The 18048-nt window shown below is 40.8% G+C and overlaps 1 protein-coding gene across 1 annotated transcript in view; it reads right to left on the bottom strand.

The window, feature by feature from the left end:
• LAMA2 (laminin subunit alpha 2) overlaps positions 1-18048 on the bottom strand; it is a 450699-nt gene that overhangs the window by 3967 nt on the left and 428684 nt on the right. The window contains exons 57-62 of the mRNA XM_034766884.1: positions 17425-17650; positions 9330-9442; positions 7893-8082; positions 3418-3573; positions 888-1041; positions 442-572 (exon numbers count right to left, since the gene is read on the bottom strand). Of these exons, the coding sequence (XP_034622775.1) occupies positions 442-572; positions 888-1041; positions 3418-3573; positions 7893-8082; positions 9330-9442; positions 17425-17650 (970 nt within the window). The remainder of the gene's footprint in view (positions 1-441; positions 573-887; positions 1042-3417; positions 3574-7892; positions 8083-9329; positions 9443-17424; positions 17651-18048) is intronic.

An 18048-nucleotide genomic window follows, 5' to 3' on the forward strand; every position in this document is an offset into this window, starting at 1 on the left:
GAGACTATACAAGGACAAAAAATATTGGTTTTGTGTGGGTCTTATACAAAACAGAGCTATTTACTTTTAAGCACAGCTGAGTGATTGATTAAACTATGTACCAACATTGAGTTACACACACAAGGGACTGATATTCATGACATGATAGACACAGTGCCACAACTTTGCACATTCCTGATGACATAGGCCCAATGCTGTAATGCAGGAAACACAGCAATGTTGCAGAATAACATGTTAGGATGACTTAGCAAAACTAGAAGTGTGAGACAAATTTGAAAGGGGAAGGACTGACTGGCATATATGAGGCTGTGATCTTGACTGAGATGTCTTAACATTAAATCAGAGTTTAAATTTGTTCATGCATTTAAAAACACACAAATGCACTACAGATATCCAGAAATGTATCAGATGATGCCCTCACTGCAAAATGCCTTCACTCACTTTTTCATCTACCAGCTCGATGCCGAGTCCATCCATTTTTTGGCTGCTGATTCCCAGCAGAACACCATTCATTCGAGTAGTACGGAATTCAAACTCCACTAGTAGGTCTGTTCCCACTTTATATGTTCCAACTGGGGAGTGGAAAATATACAGTAATATATTTAGAAAAACAGCTACAGTAATATTTAGTCCAACTGAAATCGAGGGTAAAATAGTGGTCATGGTACCAGTTCTTAATATAGATCTTGCTGGAAATACACAAGATCAAACACCAGGCATAACGTTTGAACATACTGAATGTGATTCTGAAAAGTGCTCAGAGTCAGAGCTGGCCTAACTCTGCTCCCACGGAAGTCGATGGGGGTTAGGCAATGCTGAATGCCTTTGAAAATCCCACGTGCTATAACTGGTTCTCTTTTAGCACTAGAAAAATTGTAGTTTATTACCTGTTTTGGCAAAGCCTGTTCCATCAAAGAATGTTCCTTTCTCTGCATTGGTAAAGCATTTGCCAACATTGAAGCTGGAGGTTGGATTATCCAGGTCAACAGAAGCCTCTGTCATCTTAAAATTTCTGATGCAACCATCAATGCTGTAGGTGACCTGGGTGCAATTTTCAAACAGAGACTGCTGTTATGAAAAGCAAGCAGAAATGCTGGTTTGGAAAGGCTCAATTATGGCATCAGAAAGTATCCCTTCTTTTGATTCTGTGTTTTGCTGCTGGATGTGTGGAGCTGGATGAGTCTTGAACTTTACACGGCTAATCCACAGTATCTGATTGTAATAAGAATCTAATCTCCATCACACTACAGACTAATTATGTTGCTTTTCTGAAATTCTAGGGATCAGATCTCACAAAATGAAGTCACATCTCTTCGGCTTAATGGAAGGGGCATAAACTAATGCACTGCATAATGAAACATAGCAAATTGCACAGGCAATGCAGAAATGTAATAGCCCATACTTTACTTCTGTAATTGAATAGAGTCCGTACTTTCTAGTTAAGACAGTAGAAAAAGGCATGGAGTACAGTAAGTGTTCTCAAGTAACATTACTACATTTTTTGTTTATCATTCCATTGAGGGGCTAACCTTACATATTAAAGCTGTGCTTATATTGGGCCACAGCCTTCTAAATGTGCAACTCCTGCTTAAGTGAATGGAAGTTTTACATAAATACTGATGGCATCATAATGCTCTTCACATAACCTTATCTATGACCATTGTATGATCGTAGCTAAGATATTATATGAATGATTTTCTTGCATCTTTATCCGTGTTTTACAATTTAACAAGTCTTCACTATGAGAGCTAGGTATTATTATTATGCTGCTCATTGGATGACCTTTAAAGGAAGAAGCAGCAGGGATTGCAATGAGTCTGTGTAGCTGGTGTGACGTACTAGCACTTTTTTCCCCTCCCATCTCAGATAATGTCTCTTTCCTTTGATGCTGGATGCTGTGCAGAGCAGCATTTCCTCTCTCCTCCCTGAAGAAGGGCCTGGGAGTCCGCCCATCTACTGGACAACTGGTGCTGGCAGAGGTTGGGGAGAGGAAGCTCAGGAGCATGGAGGGCCTACAGGCTCTAAAGAAAGCCCTTGGCCCAGTGGTGTTGAAACAAGAGGTGCTGGGGGTGCTGCTGCACCCCTTGACTTGAAGTAATATCAACAAACCCCAAATACATGATTTCGATCATCAGCACTATAAAAATTGTTCCAGCCCTGCCTTGGCTGATGCTGGAGTGTGATAATATTGGGGAAGTGAAGGGTAAATGTCAAACACACACTCCAAAGGACAAAAAGTGTGCACACACTCATGCATTTGGTGTGAGGGGGGAAGAGAGAATGAGAAAAAACACTAACACATGGAGATTGGGGGAAAAGGAGAAGGAGGCAGATATTGAGGAGGGAAGAGAGGTACACACACACTGGGACAAATCTTGCTCTCAGTAGCACCCATGTAAGTCTCTTAAGGCCACTGATTTCAATGGAATTTCTAAAACCTTTCCAGTTTTATTCATGTTTTCTTTGTACAATCTTTCCTATAAGAAATCTTTATTCACTGGGTCTGTTTTGTGTCCTGTAGTATTTTGTACACAGTGTTGTTGTAGCCGCATTGGTACTAGAATGTTAGACAGACAAGTGGGGTGAGGTAATATCTTCTGTTGGTGAGAGAGACAAGCTTTCAATAAAATATATTACCTCACCTATCTTGTCGCTTTTTTTGCAAGATACAGTTTGTAACTATTAATTAGAACTGTACAAAACTTTAATTAAAATTTGAAAAAAATCCTAGTGAATGTAGTTTTGGACTCACCAGTGAATTCAGCCAAGATCTGCATGAATAGATCTTCTGACCATTTCTAGAAGAGCACTTAATGAAAATTTTTCCAAACCAATGAATTTTGTTACCAAAATGTCAAAACTTGACAAGTTTTGACAATTTTACCATGAAGTAGGCAGTTTCAGATGAACCAGAGAAATGGACAAGTTTTATCTGAAGAAGTGGGGTTTTTACCCATGAAAGCTTATGCCCAAATAAATCTGTTAGTCTTTAAGGTGCCACCGGACTCCTTGTTGTTTTTGTGGATACAGACTAACACGGCTACCCCCTGATACTAAGTTTTATCTGAGGTTCTCACTGAGCTTTTATGTTTGCAAAAGCCCTCTGTACCATGCTGGAGCCTTAAAATTCCAAGAATCCTGCTGGAAGGGAGACTTGTATTTTTAAACTTGAATTCCCCCTGCAGAACAGTGGAATTGTAAGGGTCCAGGACTGTAAAGCTTTTCCCTCTCCCCACAGTAATGACTATGGGCCAGTTTCAATTCTTTGTACTGACAGTATTCTAATCTAGGTCCTTCCAACTACTTAAAGAAGAATTGGAAAGGCCCTTTTATATTTTGGAAAAGAAATGTAAATGGTGATACCGGACAACACATATTTAGAGACTGTGAAATGCCTTATTAAACTTTCTTCCTTACTGGACCGATTCTTCTTGTTGTATAGTTAATGGGCAATCCTCCGACATACAGCATTCCCACAACATCCAAGATATCGGCCTTCTTGGGGCTGGTGGTCCTGTTTGAAACACCATCTACTAAAAGGATTCCTTCTTGCTTGGTTCGAAATATTTTTACCTAGAAATAAGACATAAATATAGCACATTAGTGAGAGTTTTCTGGTACCAGAGAACCTTAGAGCAAAGGATGCTTTTCAAAGTGCAACTTCAGATTTCCACCTTAAGCCAAATAAAACTTCCTCTATGTAAAGAATAAGGCAGACAATATTACTATTACTTATTATTTGTATTGCTGTAGTGCCTAGCAGTCCTAGTCGTGGACCAGGACTCCACAGTTCTATGTGTTGCACAACCACAGAACTAAACTTTTAATTCAAATATGACAGGAAGCATCATGAGGATTCGTATTAGAATTACTAAATGCATAGGGGATGCCATTTGAAAACTCAATGTTTGCCTCACTAAAGTGATAGCAGTTCTGCTGCATCTCTTCTTCTAGATCTAGGAAAATCCCGTGCTAACTGCAGGCATTTGGGATGGTAAATCTTGACTTTTTAATAGCATCCGCTGTAAAGGATTATTACAGCACATATTTAAGAACTATATCCCATGACTGAGTTTCTTGTTCCTTTAGCTTATACTTGCTACAGATCATAGTTCAGGATGGAGTAAATGTAACACACCCAGGCTTAGTAAGATTCCTGTCAGACAAATAGGACGTGACTCATATGGAGAAACAAAAATTGCTGAGGAGTTGTTCAAACTCTGCCCATAACTACTGCTAAACCACTCTCTCTCTCCAAAGATATGTATCAGACTCCCCAGTAACTTCTGCAGCAGTGCTTCTGTGTATTAAGAGGACTAAATGTCATGTATAGTATACATGGTAGCTAAATTAAGGTAACATTTTTAAAACACCCTGGTGATGATAATGATGCTAGTGACTTCGATTTCAAGGACGACGTTGACAATCAGAGTTTGTACTAATGGGCCTTCACGTGACTCCATAGACCAATTCGGGAAGAACATTTGCCACATTGGCCACAGAGCGATTTGCCTAGTTGTGGTGATTGAGTTGCACTTTGTTTGTGTGCTTCTAGCTGCTCAACTTGATTCTTCTCAAAGTCATGGATGCTCACCTTTACCACGAGGCGCCATGCAATACGATCAACTGCCAGTTGCTCAAAGGTCAAGTCAGAAATGTTTGTTTTTCATACGTTTTGTTTCAGGGGGTCTTTGAAGCATTTCATCTGCTGTCCATGTTTACGATTGCTGGAACTTAATTTGGAATATGACTTGTTTTGATAAACGGGTCTCAGGCATACAAATTTCATGGCCAGTCTACTTCAATTAGGTGCAGATAGAATGAGTCTTGAAGCTGACTGAACCAGATGTCAGGATCCCAACAAGGGCAGTAAGGACCAAGAGTCAGAACAGGGGCAAACCTGAGGCTGGAAACAGTGGAGGAATTCAGAGTCAGGTTCCAGGCCAGGGTCAATATCAAAGAGTCTGAGTCAGGTTTCAGGGTCTAAGTCAGGAGATGAAGTCCAACTCAAGCCAAGATCAAAGCCAGGAGTTCAGGATCAAGGAGGAGAAACAGTTGTGGCAGCTACAGAAGATCTGAGCTGTTGCCTAGACTCTTCCTGAAACATCCCTTCGGTCTATATAGGATGGGGAGCCAATCAGGAGCCATGAGGCTGCTGCCTGTCACACCCCTTGATGCAGGACTTGTCCACAGCAAGTCATGGGGTCATGGAGCGCAAGTAGGTTACAGCTGCTACTGGGTGGCAGCATGGCAATGTCCCCAGCCTGGCAGGCCTGGGCTCTACACCTAGAAGGTCTAACATCAGATTTTTCCAGGACTTCCATGTTGAAAACATGGTCCTGCTCTTTGATGCCAAGCAATTGTCATAGGTGTTGCAAGTGGAAACTGACAAGTTTTTATGCGCTTGATAACAGGTCCATGGTTTGGATCCATAGAGCAATGTCATGAGGCAACAGCATTATAGACTTTGGCTTTTGTTTGTAGACAGATTCCACATTGCTTCCAGATTTGGTGATGGAGGCGACCATATGCAGCACTGGCTTACTTGATTCACACATCCACTTTATGGTCGATTGTCGCTTTGTTGTTCAACGTGCTACTGAGTTAAATAAGCTGTTTGAGAGCTTGGTGCATGGTAACTATTGATGGGTCCTGGTAAGGTTGTTGAGAAGCTGACTGGTACATAACCATTGGTTTTCATTTGGCTGGTGATGAGGTCAAAGTTACAAGCTGCTGTAGCAAAGCGATTTATAAGATCTTGTAGAGCTGCTTCAGAGTGCGTCATCAAGGCAATTCATGTGATGCATTGGTACAGTTAAGTAGTTAGTCTATTAAAATATTAAAAACTGGGACAACAGTGTTTCCTTGGTTCCTTTAACATGCCTTCTCCCTGTTCAGTTAAGCAGCACATCAGTCATGGAGGATTCTGTGGTGCATCTACAGTAGGAAGTACTGAAAACTGACAGGAGGGTGTCTGGGAGGAAAGGAACTGAATATTGGTGGTAGTGTTCTTTGGGGTGAATTTGAGATACAGCTCTAAACTGGGTGGGAGACTGATCTGGCCAGTAGCAAAGGAATTGGGTATGGAGTAGCTGAAGTAACCAGAAATATTATTATAAGGAGGCTGAAAAACTGAAGGATGAGTTGGGTAGGGGCAGTATGGTGGGGTTGGGCCACAAGAATGAGATTTGGTGATCAAGGGCAATGCTAATACAATATATTTTAATAATGAGTATCAAACCAGGGTAGAGCTAAGGATGGAGAATATGCTAGGTCAGCTTCTCAGAGTTTTTCCATGTGGGATGCCAAAACAGTTGAAGTTTGCTGCAGTGACCTCAGTCACTACATTATTTGCATTCACATCCTAACACCCTTCGTGGGACACAGCAAGAAGGGACGTCAGGCTTGGGTTGAGGTGGAGAGAGGGCATGTTCTACTGGGTGAGGGGCTGGTGTTGGAGATGTTGGTGGAGTGGCTGGGTGCTGCCATCTGGGGTTTACAACTGGATGTGGATGCTGCTGGTGGGGTGTTGAGTGCTGGGAGGTATAGTAAGGTGGATGCAGCGGGGTGCTGCTAGAAGGGAAAGGGGGTGCTTCCTTTTTACCCCACCTCCACTCTGCTTTGCTCAAGTGAAGTGCTGCTTAAACCTGGTGAGGGGCTGAGTGCTGTGAGCAGCAGGGCCATATAGGTCCTCACCACCTTTCACCCTCAGCCTCACTAGAACAGAGTGTGATGCAGACAGCAGGAGAGAGAGGAGGGAAGGCAAAAGGGAGGAGTGCCCACAGGACAGGGCAGAAAGGCAGAACACTAGTAGGAGGGAGCCATATTTCTCCTTCCCTCCCCTTAGCTTGCTTCCTTTGGGTCCTAGCAGAGGTGGCAGAAGCACATCTTGAACTGGAAGCCAGGGAGGTGGCTGGATAGCAGGGGGAGTCATCACACCCTGGCTCCTACTTGCCCCCAGCTAGATCCTGGGTGTTGTGGTGGCTGCTCCAGTCCCTCTGGGTCCCACTCTAGCCTTAGCCCCCTCTGCATGTGTGCACAATTACTGCCTCCCTACCAGTGAAAGTGTGCCCTGTCCTTGCCCACTGCTGGGGAGGGAGGCACTGGCCAGAACTTGATTGGCTCTCTTGTTTAGTGACAGGTTTTAATTTACTTTAGTTTGTGTTGTGATTAGCAGAACAGATCTGTCAAATTTAGTAAATCCCCCTATGACAGTTCTCTGTGTACCTAGTAACTTATAATGTGTTTGTTACCTCTTTTCAGTAGATTCCATATTGATGGTTGTGATATGATTTCCTACCCATTATCCAGAAGCCTAGTGTATTTTATATTCATAAGTGTTTCCTTTCCTAAAGCTCACAAACACTGCAAACATGTCTGTGAATATCATATTTGCTCCCCAATGAGTTGAGGTAATAGTGCAAACAAAATTGACTTCACTTGATTTTTTTCCCAAAGTTCTTTGGTCTTTTAACTGTGTCACATTTCAGCCACAGTGATACCCCAAAAGACTGTTAGCTGTAATGATGTGTCTCATCGAGCATGAAACCCTCCAAACAAGTCACCTGGGCCCCATTACTTAGATAACTTAGACAGTTGAGGAGAACATTATAATCTTCTCTGGGTTTTCCAGCTACATATACTGTATATTCTAAATGTGACCCAAAATATGTCTTTACCTAAGGGACAAATGTTCAAATATCAGCACCGAGCAAAATATGAACCTATGTGAACATAGTTACAATTATGTGCGTGCATCTGAAAGCAAAAATTCTCCATGCACAACTTAGGTGCCAGTATCTAAGAATTAAGGTCATGTAGATTTCAGGCAGATCTCCTGAACAAGTCAAGGATCTCTTTAGAACTTCTAAGCATCCCACTGCATTGTATACCTTGTGCCACTGGCCATCATTGATTTTGTTTGGAATCATTGTGCTGGTGTTCCCACTTCCCAGGTCATAGCTGAAGTAAGGCAGTCCATTCTTTATCTGAACAGTGGCAAAATCGGCATGGTTGATCCGGGCCATATAAAAAAGCAAGCCAGATTCAGCCTCTGTTCGGACTTCAAATTCAATTGTGAGCCTGAAAAGCAAAAACAGAACCAAAGAAAACGTTTTCTCAAAATCAAACGGAGGAAAAATTAATTCGCTCTCTCTCCCCCTCCTCTCTTCCTTCCTTTTAGAAAAACGAATTTTTAAGAGGCCAGATACTAGTGTTTCTGTTTGTCCATCAAAACTTAAACATCATTCAAACCTAAGAGCTGCATTATACTTGTTAGACCAATACCTATTGTGGAGATGTATATTGTCTAATACAGCAACCCTGCTGATGACCCATGTAGGTGTCCAAGTGATGCTATATAATGGAGTTTCTGTCTTTTCACTTTTTTTTTAAACTAAGAAATTACACACACAAACACTCTGTTAAAATAACATTAAATTTACTAAGTCAAGCACTCAAAATTAGGAAATGTCAGACTTAAGGTTGCCTGTGCAATCAAAGGAAGGTGAACAAAATTCACTAGTTTCACTTGAAGCAATTATTGTCACACTCTTTCACTGCAAAAGTGAGCAATGAACCAGGTATTGTTCCACAATCTCTGGTCCAATAGCTAGAACCAGCCAGTGCGTAGCTATAACTTTCAGAAGGAGTCATTCTATTAATTCTTCTGTGTGGGTGTGTAGCTTGGCAGTGTTCCTGATGTGCAACAGGTAACCGCGCTGGCTGATTTTAATCATGAGACGAGAAGAGAAAAGAGAAAAAGGGACGTGCTCATTACAAGAAAAATAATTTGGTTTGTGATTCAGTGAACTTCACTTTCTACCCCATGTGCAATTTATTAATTCTGTTGTATGAACTGGCTACACTGGTTGTTGGCAATTGATATCATTCAACTGCACTATGCTCTTGTTTGAACAAAAGAAACAAATATAACATTACTCTTAATTGTGTTATTTATAGTCCAAGATATCAAACTTTGAAAAGGGCCACACCTGGCCTCTAAAACTGAACACACTTTTGTGCACATAACCTTTTTTCAGAAGCCAGTTTTGTATGTCCTGAACTTTGATTTTCTCTCCCTCCTCCCCTGCCCCCAAAATTCATTTGGGCATACTACTCAGGCAGACTAATCATTACCCATTTTTCATGCCTAAATGCTATTTGTGTGCACTAACCAGTGTTTTTATATGTACAAAACTGGGCCATGGAAAATTGCACTCAAGAATGTGCCTAAAGTTTTTGAGAATACAATCCAGAGTATTTGGCTTGTCAGCCATCCACATAAGACCTCACTTTTATTACTTCATCACAAAAATCAGACGTTGTACCTGTTCTTCACTTTGGTATCATCAAATGCAGCTGCAATATGGCTGTTCCTTGAAAGACCAAATTGTTTGCCGCCCTCCAAAATAGCTGGCTCTGTATCAGCAGCACAAGAGTCCTGCAAAATATAAATCATGCCACTGATCGAGCATATTAATTTATTATGTGCTTTACAGCAGTATAAAGCATACATCAGAAAATAAAAAACTTCTTCTATAGTCTCCTAGGGATGCTAGTAATTTCTTTCAAGAAGAACTTCTCATTCTGAACCTCATCTGTCCAAGAGTTAAAGTTCCTTCATTTACCCTGGAGCACTTTAGAATATGGTACCTATTACAGGTATTGGCTCTGCAACTTCCCAGTGTCTTTTGTCTCTGTACGTAAAATAAAGTTAGCAGGCAATATAATGAAGATTTATTTTAAAAGCCGAGTTCCTTTAGACTTATGTACTTTTTCGTCATCAGGGTACGTGCACCAGACCCTTAAATGATTTCTGTGCAGCTCAGTGCATCCTTAAATGTAACTCACTGGCACTTATACTTTACGGTGCTGTCTTATAGAGCCTAAGCAGGACTGAAATCTTAAAGGGACACTATCAACTTGAAATCTAGCCAATCTTAAAAAAATTAGATAGAAGTAGTTGCAGGTGCTACCCCTGCCACTGAGTCCCCATGCCAATTTTTTGTTTGTTTTACAATCAGGTTTCTTTCTCTGTCTTTCAAAATGTTTTCTCTCCCTCCCCACCCCCCGTTGCTATTTGAAAGACCCACACAGATACCAGGGAAACTGACTAGCTGATACAGAGGAGAAACAGGTACTATACACGTTGTGCTATCAAATGCACAAACATGACAAACCGAAGAAATAAAGAAAAATGTTGTTTTTACCAATGGTCTCTTTCAGTTACATTACTCGTAGGTGTTACTTGTAACAACAGAAGGTGGAACATTTTCAGGCAGAAGTGTGCTTTTTTTTTTTTTTTGACTGTGTCCCTTTGAATCTTGATCATATAGCCACAGTCTAGCATTATTCAATGAAAGGGCCACAAGAATTATTATCTTCCCCGATACTCCACTTTGGGGTATACTGTGAAGAAGTTTCTCAGAGGATCTAAGACAGCACGATCTCAGGACAATAATACCACAGGAAAAAACAGACTTTGGTAGCTCTATTTTTAAGCACTGTGTTTAACAGTCCTGGATTGGCCACAGCCTCTGTCTGAGCCCTGACTCAGCAGAGGCCCTCAAAGTACAATGTGCCGTGTTTTCTTGCCAAAGTGTTCTTTCTGTGAAGCATTTTCAAGATGTCATGCGTGATTCCTCAGGAAACAGGAACTTTCTATTGCAAAGAGGAAATTCCCCTCTTCAGTAATGTGATATTTTGTCTTTCACAAGTCACAAAGAAATCCTCACAACAGTTGAGAACTTTTTAAAAAACATTTTCCACAACTACTTGGTTCTGATTATGACAGTCCTCCATGTACAGTGGAAGAGCATGCACTGTGACAAATACACACCAATGTGCAATTCAAAGAAAAACGGGAGAAAGATGTTACTCAACAGCACAAAACAAAAAAGTGATGAATGTGTGATGATAGTCTTTCAGTGATTAACAAATGGATAAAGGTGATGTAGTTGCAGGATAATATTCCTATAATGCTGACTAATGTCCAAAGCTGTTTTAACAGTTACAGTCTTAGCCTGATAGTTTAACAACTGGTAATGGTACTGTATATATAATATAGCCATCATTGGTTGTTTAAACTCGGAGATAAATTAAAGTCTGGAATTGGCAGATGGATGAAGAATGAAAAAAAATGAACATTTCAATGGCACACTGGTGCATGTTACAATGTTAAGGGGGCAAAGTCTGCCCTTGATTGTCTATTTCTGGCCTCCAATGATTTCAGTTAGGGAAAAATTTGGTTCTGTCAGATGTCAAATATTACTAAACTGTCTCAATTACTTGCTACTTTCAGTAAGCACTGATGCTGGGGCACAGCAGGAGGACTGGGAGGATAAGGAATTAATGGTAGGTGCCACAAATGTTGCTGGGGGGTTGGTAATAGGTTAACACACCTATTAATTTATTTTGTCATTATATTGGTCTTTTATTCATATATGCCTTAAAAACAAAGCTTAAAAATAGTCAACTGTATGGAGGTGGAAGTGTTAGTGAGAAAAAATTGTACAAGGGAACTGTTGTAGAAAATTCAGGCTTTAGTCACAAGCCTGTCTCCACCCTCATTTCAACAAAGGTCAGCCTGACTTCATCTCTGACAGTCTGACTTTACCTCTTTCACAAGTGTCTAAGTTAAAAGCATGGATTATCAGCCCAACTTGGAGTTTCCTGGCTCTGTATTTTTGTATCATAGCCTTAAGGTGTCCCACATTTAAGCCCAACCAGTTAATAAACCCTAACATCACCTGGGAGCCTCAAAATGGAACTATTTTATTAATTACTTTAACTTCACTATTCTCTATACGATAGGAAACCATGTATATCATAGAAAACTGATAACCTTAGAGGAGCTGTCTGAGCAAATAGGAACTTCACTGTCCAACTATCTCACACATTCCTCTACAAATGATGCTGCATTAGCACTCACAAGAAAAGTCATTTATTAGCAAAGGAAGAAGGCAGCACCACAATTCACCCAATAATGTTAAATAAAACAACTGGGGACCATTTGGGAAAACGTTGGAAGATACCGTGATGACGTCAAAGTCAGCTGTAATGCTGGCGCTCTTCACTTCAGTGGCAAACAAGTCCTGAGAAGCAGTAAATAATATGAGGCAGAAGCAGCAGTTACCAAGGCATTGTTCTCAAGCACGACACATTTTAGCAATCCTAGCAGAAGAAAGCAGCAAACAGGCAACCACGGTATTTCTAAACTACCTGACTATCCTGTGTCCTGTCTTTTTTTTTTTTTTTTTATACAACTACTTCATTAAGGGTTCAACTCACTGTTGCGGAGATGGAGAGCACATGAGTACTTAAGTCTTAAGAACAGGGTGGGATTTAAGTATAGCGCAGTCTTGTTTGGGCCCCCTGCATGTGGGTGAATTTTTGTGCTGAATGGATTTGCACATAAGATTCTTCCAGAATGGCTTTGAGGTAATACATGACTGAATCATGAATGATGTATCAGCAGTTTCAATATAAACCATGGTTTTGCTCTTTGTTGCAAGTGCAAATACTGAGCAATAGAGTGAAGTTTTTCAATGCAAATTTTTGGCAAAAAATACAGATTCAGCAACACAAACATTTGGCAGAGTCATGTAAATTTCAGCAAATTGTGTTAGCCCCCCCCCCCAAAAAAAACAAAAATTAAAAAAAACCAACACTTAAAAAAATTCTGAAAACAATTCAAATGCTTTATTTCAACATTTTGATTTTTTGATTCAAAATTACTTTTCATTTAGAAAATTTCTTTAGCTTTATCTAAATGATTTTAAATGTTCGAAATCAAAACACAATGTTTTCTGTGCAACCTACAATTATTTTTTGATTTGCTGAAAATTTTTAATAAATTTGTGAGTCAGCCCAAAATGATTTTTTTCCACCAATTTTTCAGAATTGCCAGCAAACTGAAAAATCCATTATTTGCCCACCTCTACTGAGCAGGATTTAGGAAAAAAAAAACAGCAACAAAAAACCCTCATTTAAAGTGCTTTTGAATATGCAAAATTTGAAAACACTTATTTTTCAAAAGAGAAACTGCAAGGGTGTTGGTACATGTGAATTTTTCACACTTTTTTTTTTTCAGATTGTCACCCTGGGCAATATATGTGGATTACATGATTCACCATGGCTCCATGTACCTCATGTGTGAAACCCATCTCGTTATTAAACAACTAAATTAAATAATAACAATGACTGTAAATAACATTAAACATTTAACTAATATTAACTACTATTTATTCCTCTTAATTTGCCCTTGAAAAATGGCTAGTATAAATACACATGTACTCAGACAGTGGAAAGAGTCTCTCAGGTTTATAGACACAGGGCCAGTTCTGGCTTTTTGGCCGCCCCAAGCAAAAAAAGAAAAACAAAAAACGGGGCGGCCAGAACGGCAAAGCAGGAGAGAGAGAGAAGGGGGTGGCCAAGGCTACAGCAGGGGCGCTGCCATGCGGCCCCTCCCGCTGCGCCGCCTCCTGCTGCCTGCCACGAGGGCTCTGCTCTGGTCGGCGGGGAGGGAAGGAAGAGGACTGCCCTGCAGAACGCTCTGGTTCTCCATGCCGCCGCCCCCTACAGGGAGCGGAACAAGAACCAAAAGAAAAAAAAAAAGCGGCCGTGCCGCCCTAGGATTGGGCAGAATGCCGCCTTGAACAATCTGCCGCCCCAAGCACCAGCTTGCTCAGCTGGTGCCTTGAGCCGGCCCTGTATAGATAGAAGACAGCCAAGCAACGGAAGCAAAATAAAGTAATAAAGAAAGAAACAAACCCTTCTCTCAAACAATATGCTTATGACAGCCTGACTTTCTCTGTTTCACAAGAGTGGGAGAATGGGAAAATGGATTATCATCTTTATCTTGGAGTTCCTTTGCTCTGTATATTTGTGTCATAGACTCAGTGTTTTTGAACTGTATAATTTTTTTATTGAAAATGGAAACGTATCAGTTTCATCATGTTACAATTTCGCCATCTTGTGGGTAGTAGTCAAAAGTGTTGCTTTAGTTCCTATATAAACAGGCTTGGCAGAATTCAATTTTAATTTTTTTATAATTTCAATGGGTAATATGTTTATTTTAAGCATTTTTAAATTTGTAACAATTTACATTTTCACCATTGCTCAAATTATGGGTATGAAGCATTTTTTAAATTTCTATTGATTTAAATTTTCACAATTGTGGAAAATTATAAGGGTGGTCAGACAACACAGCTACAGAGTTGCAACAAACTTCTGAGTTTGTACCAAAACAAACTCAAGACAGTGGATTTTTTCACAATACTTTCCAATTTACTATTTCAAGCACCTGAACTATTTGGCCAGGAAATGCTGTGCCAACTTTTAATATTGCTATATTGGAGCAGGAAAAACTCTCTCGATCAGTTTAATCATCTGAGCTCCTTTACTGAGATACACATTTTTAAAATTCTTGCCAATAAGCACTGCCAGGAGTTTGAAGCCTGAGATTCTATTCCGCACTGATTAGGCCTCAGCTGGAATACTGTGTCCAGTTCTGGGTGCCACTTTTCAGGAAGGATGTGGACAAACTGGAGAAAGTACAGAGAAGAGCAACAAAAATGGTTAAAGGTCTAGAAAACATGACCGATGAGAGAAGATTGAAAAAAAAAAACTGAGTTTGGTTAGTCTGGCGAAGAGAAGACTGTGAGGGGATAAGATAACAGTTTTCAAATACAGTAACTCCTCACTTTACGCTGTAGTTACGTTCCTGAAAAATGCAACTTTAAGTGAAACAATGTTAAATGAATCCAATTTTCCCATAGCATTTAATGTAAATGCAGGGGGTTAGGGTCCAAGGAAATTTTTTTGGGCAGACAAACAGCATTATATACTGTACAGTACTGTACTGTACTGTGGTTAGGAGGTGCCCCTGGCTTACCCCACACAGGCACAGTCCTAATCCTCTGAAGACAATGAGGCAGGCAAGGACACTAGGAAGCACCTTGCTCAGCAGCAGCTTCCCGCCAGAAGAACAAGCGCTGACCTTGCTGGGGAATGCTCCAGGCCGGCCTCTTCCCATCCCTGTTCCACTCCAGGCCCACCTCTTCCCACTCCCACTCCTCCCCAGAACACGCCATGTCCCCGCTCCTCCCCCTTCCCTCCCAGAGCTTCCCTGCCGCCAAACAGCTGTTTGACGGCACTTAGGACTTTCTGGGGAAAAGGGGGAGGAGCAGAGATGTGGCGCTTCCCTGTTCCCTTCCTTCCTCCCTCCCAGAAAGTCCTAAGTGCACTGGGAAGGCGGGGGAGGAGACGGAAAAGAGGAACTTGTACAATGCTCCCTTGTAACGTCGCTGCTCTTCCACAGAATCCTACAAGCAGTGAACAGAGCAGGCAGCCAAACGACGTTATAATGGAGCATTGCACAACTTTAAACAAGCATGTTCCCTAATGGAGCAGCGACGTAACTTGGAAACAACGTTAAGTGAGGAGTTACTGTACATAAAAGGTTGTTACAAGGAGGAGTGAGAAAATTGTTCTTGCTAACCTCTGAGGATAGGACAAGAAGCAATGGGCTTAAATTGCAGCAAGGGAGGTTTAGGCTGGACATTAGGAAAAACTTCCTAACTGTCAGGGTGCTTAAGAACTGGAATAAATTGCCTAGAGAGGTTGTGGATTCTCCATCATTGCAGATTTTTAAGAGAAGGTCAGACAAACATGTGTCAGGGATAGTCTAGTTCAGGGGTCGGCAACCTTTCAAAGTGGTGTGCCGAGTCTTCATTTAGTCACTCTGATTTAAGGTTTCATGGGTCGGTAATACATTTGAACGTTTTTAGAAGGTCTCTTTCTATAAGTCTATAATATAGAACTAAACTATTGTTGTATGTAAAGTAAAGAAGGTTTTTAAAATGTTTAAAAAGCTTCATTTAAAATTAAATTAAAATGCAGAGCCCCCCGGACTGGTGACCAGGACCCGGGCAGTGTGAGTGACACTGAAAATCAGCTTGCGTGCCGCCTTCGGCACGCGTGCCATAGGTTGCCTACCCCGGTCTAGATAATACTTAGTCCTGCCTTGAGTGCGGAGGACTGGATTAGATAGCCTCTTGAGGTCCCTTCCAGTCCTATGATTCGGCAGTCTTTTGGCTAAGGTTATAAAATTCCACAGGAATCATCATATCATATCAGACCTGTGGTCCACCTTGATCAGTATCCCATCACTGAGAGTGGCTAATACCAGAGGAAGGTGCAAGAAACACCATCATGAGATACATTTCCCATAGGGGAAGCTTCTTTCTAATCCCAATCAGTTAGTTGTTGTCTTATATCCTGAAGCATGAGGAATCCCACTCTTAACTCTCAACCTGTGACTATTTAATTTCTTTAACATACTCTTGTGATGGAGTTCAACAAAGATTTTTGACAATCAAAGTAAATTTGGTCAGTCAGTTTTCCTTTGTCCATTATTTTATTGATATGTTCCCAGAAGATATCAGAAAGGCATGAATTTCTGATGACGTTCAATCAGCTGTTTTATTAATGTTTCTCTCTGACTAGTTTTTCAAGAGAGCTGAGTTTCTACTTAGGCACTTCAGTGAAGTGACCAGGTTCTCAAAAGCAGTCACCAACCAGCAGCTCCCTTTGTTTTAATTTAGTTTGAAAAATCTGGCCCTTATTTATAATTTCAACTAATTTACTGGAAGCCAAAGTATGATTCACTGGTCTGTAATTACCTGTCACACCTTTTAAAAAACATCTGTTACTCTCCAGTCTTCTGATATAGATGCTGATTTTAATGAAATCACCTTTTTATATTTTCATTAGGGTTAATACAGCATGTGAGCACAGTCCACATATATACAGAGTATACACACACAAGTATGACACACATGTGTGCAAAGCATTACATCCTAATATGGCGATAGCAATGCATGCATTTTTATAAAAGAGCTTTTAATCATTCAGTCTGATCCCATCCTCGATCATGGGGGGAAAAAAGCACATAAATGACACAAAAAAGGCCTATCCAACCTTGCAATTCTCTTTGGAGTTGAGAATGAAGGAAAAGTCAACAAAAACAAAATCTGTGATTGCCATGGTGGCTTTCTGGAGTTTTTAGGAGATTAGAGACGGGAGAGGTAGAGAAAGGGGATATGTAATGGAATCATATCACCTCAGTGTGACTCAGGATGCTATGATCATCCTATTCTAAGCTTTTGCTGAGGAAAAAAATAATATGATTCAGGATTCAAGCTTGTCCTGAGCTTTAGTTGATAATCTGCTTCATTTACATGCTGGATGAAACATCCAGAACCCTATAATAGCGTAGATACCCCAACTACTCAATATCCTCTAGCCATCTACACACCCATCAGCATAATTTTAAGACATCATTACTGATTCCTCTCCTCTTCCCACATAAAAGACACTTCGCTTCTAAAACTGTTCTTCATAGACGCAATATACACTTACACGTGTAGGAGGTGAAGGTGATGGTGGTGGAGGAGGAGAGAAAGAAAACCTGGGGGTGGCAGTTGTGCTCTCTTTCTCCTCTTTACCATCAGGTTCAGGTTGGATCAAGACAGAAGCAGGGGTAGCTTCATCTTCTCCTTCAGGAAGTCTGATCTCGGGTTCTAGAGTGTGACACTGGCCTATATCTGCATTTTTGAAGGACACAGGCTGAGCAAAGTCCATGGGGCTATGGAGATACAATGAAATCAATAGCTGTCATCAATTCCTCTGCCTCTCTCTGTCACTGAAGAAGCTATGGTACTGCTCTGAGTTCACACTTGACCAAGCACTGGGTCTGTTGCTTTCAAGTGTTATCAAAGTGATTTGTTTTGCAGAAGTTCCATTTCATTCACCATTCCCTTTTTTCTGTCCATCTGTTCCCTCCAGATCATTAACCTAGTGGAGCAGAACATTTCCTATGGTTAAAGCTCCATGCTAAGCATACTAATTTCCATAATCTGACAGCCCAGGATCTCACCCTTTTTAAAAAACAATGGCACAGAGTTCCATAGGAATGACCTATAACACCAAAGCATTACTAGGGTAACCTGTTGTGGTCTGAAATGTGGCTGTAGAACACTGTGG

This window comes from Trachemys scripta, chromosome 3 (assembly GCF_013100865.1).
Source record: "Trachemys scripta elegans isolate TJP31775 chromosome 3, CAS_Tse_1.0, whole genome shotgun sequence".
Classification (NCBI taxonomy): Eukaryota; Metazoa; Chordata; order Testudines; family Emydidae; genus Trachemys; species Trachemys scripta.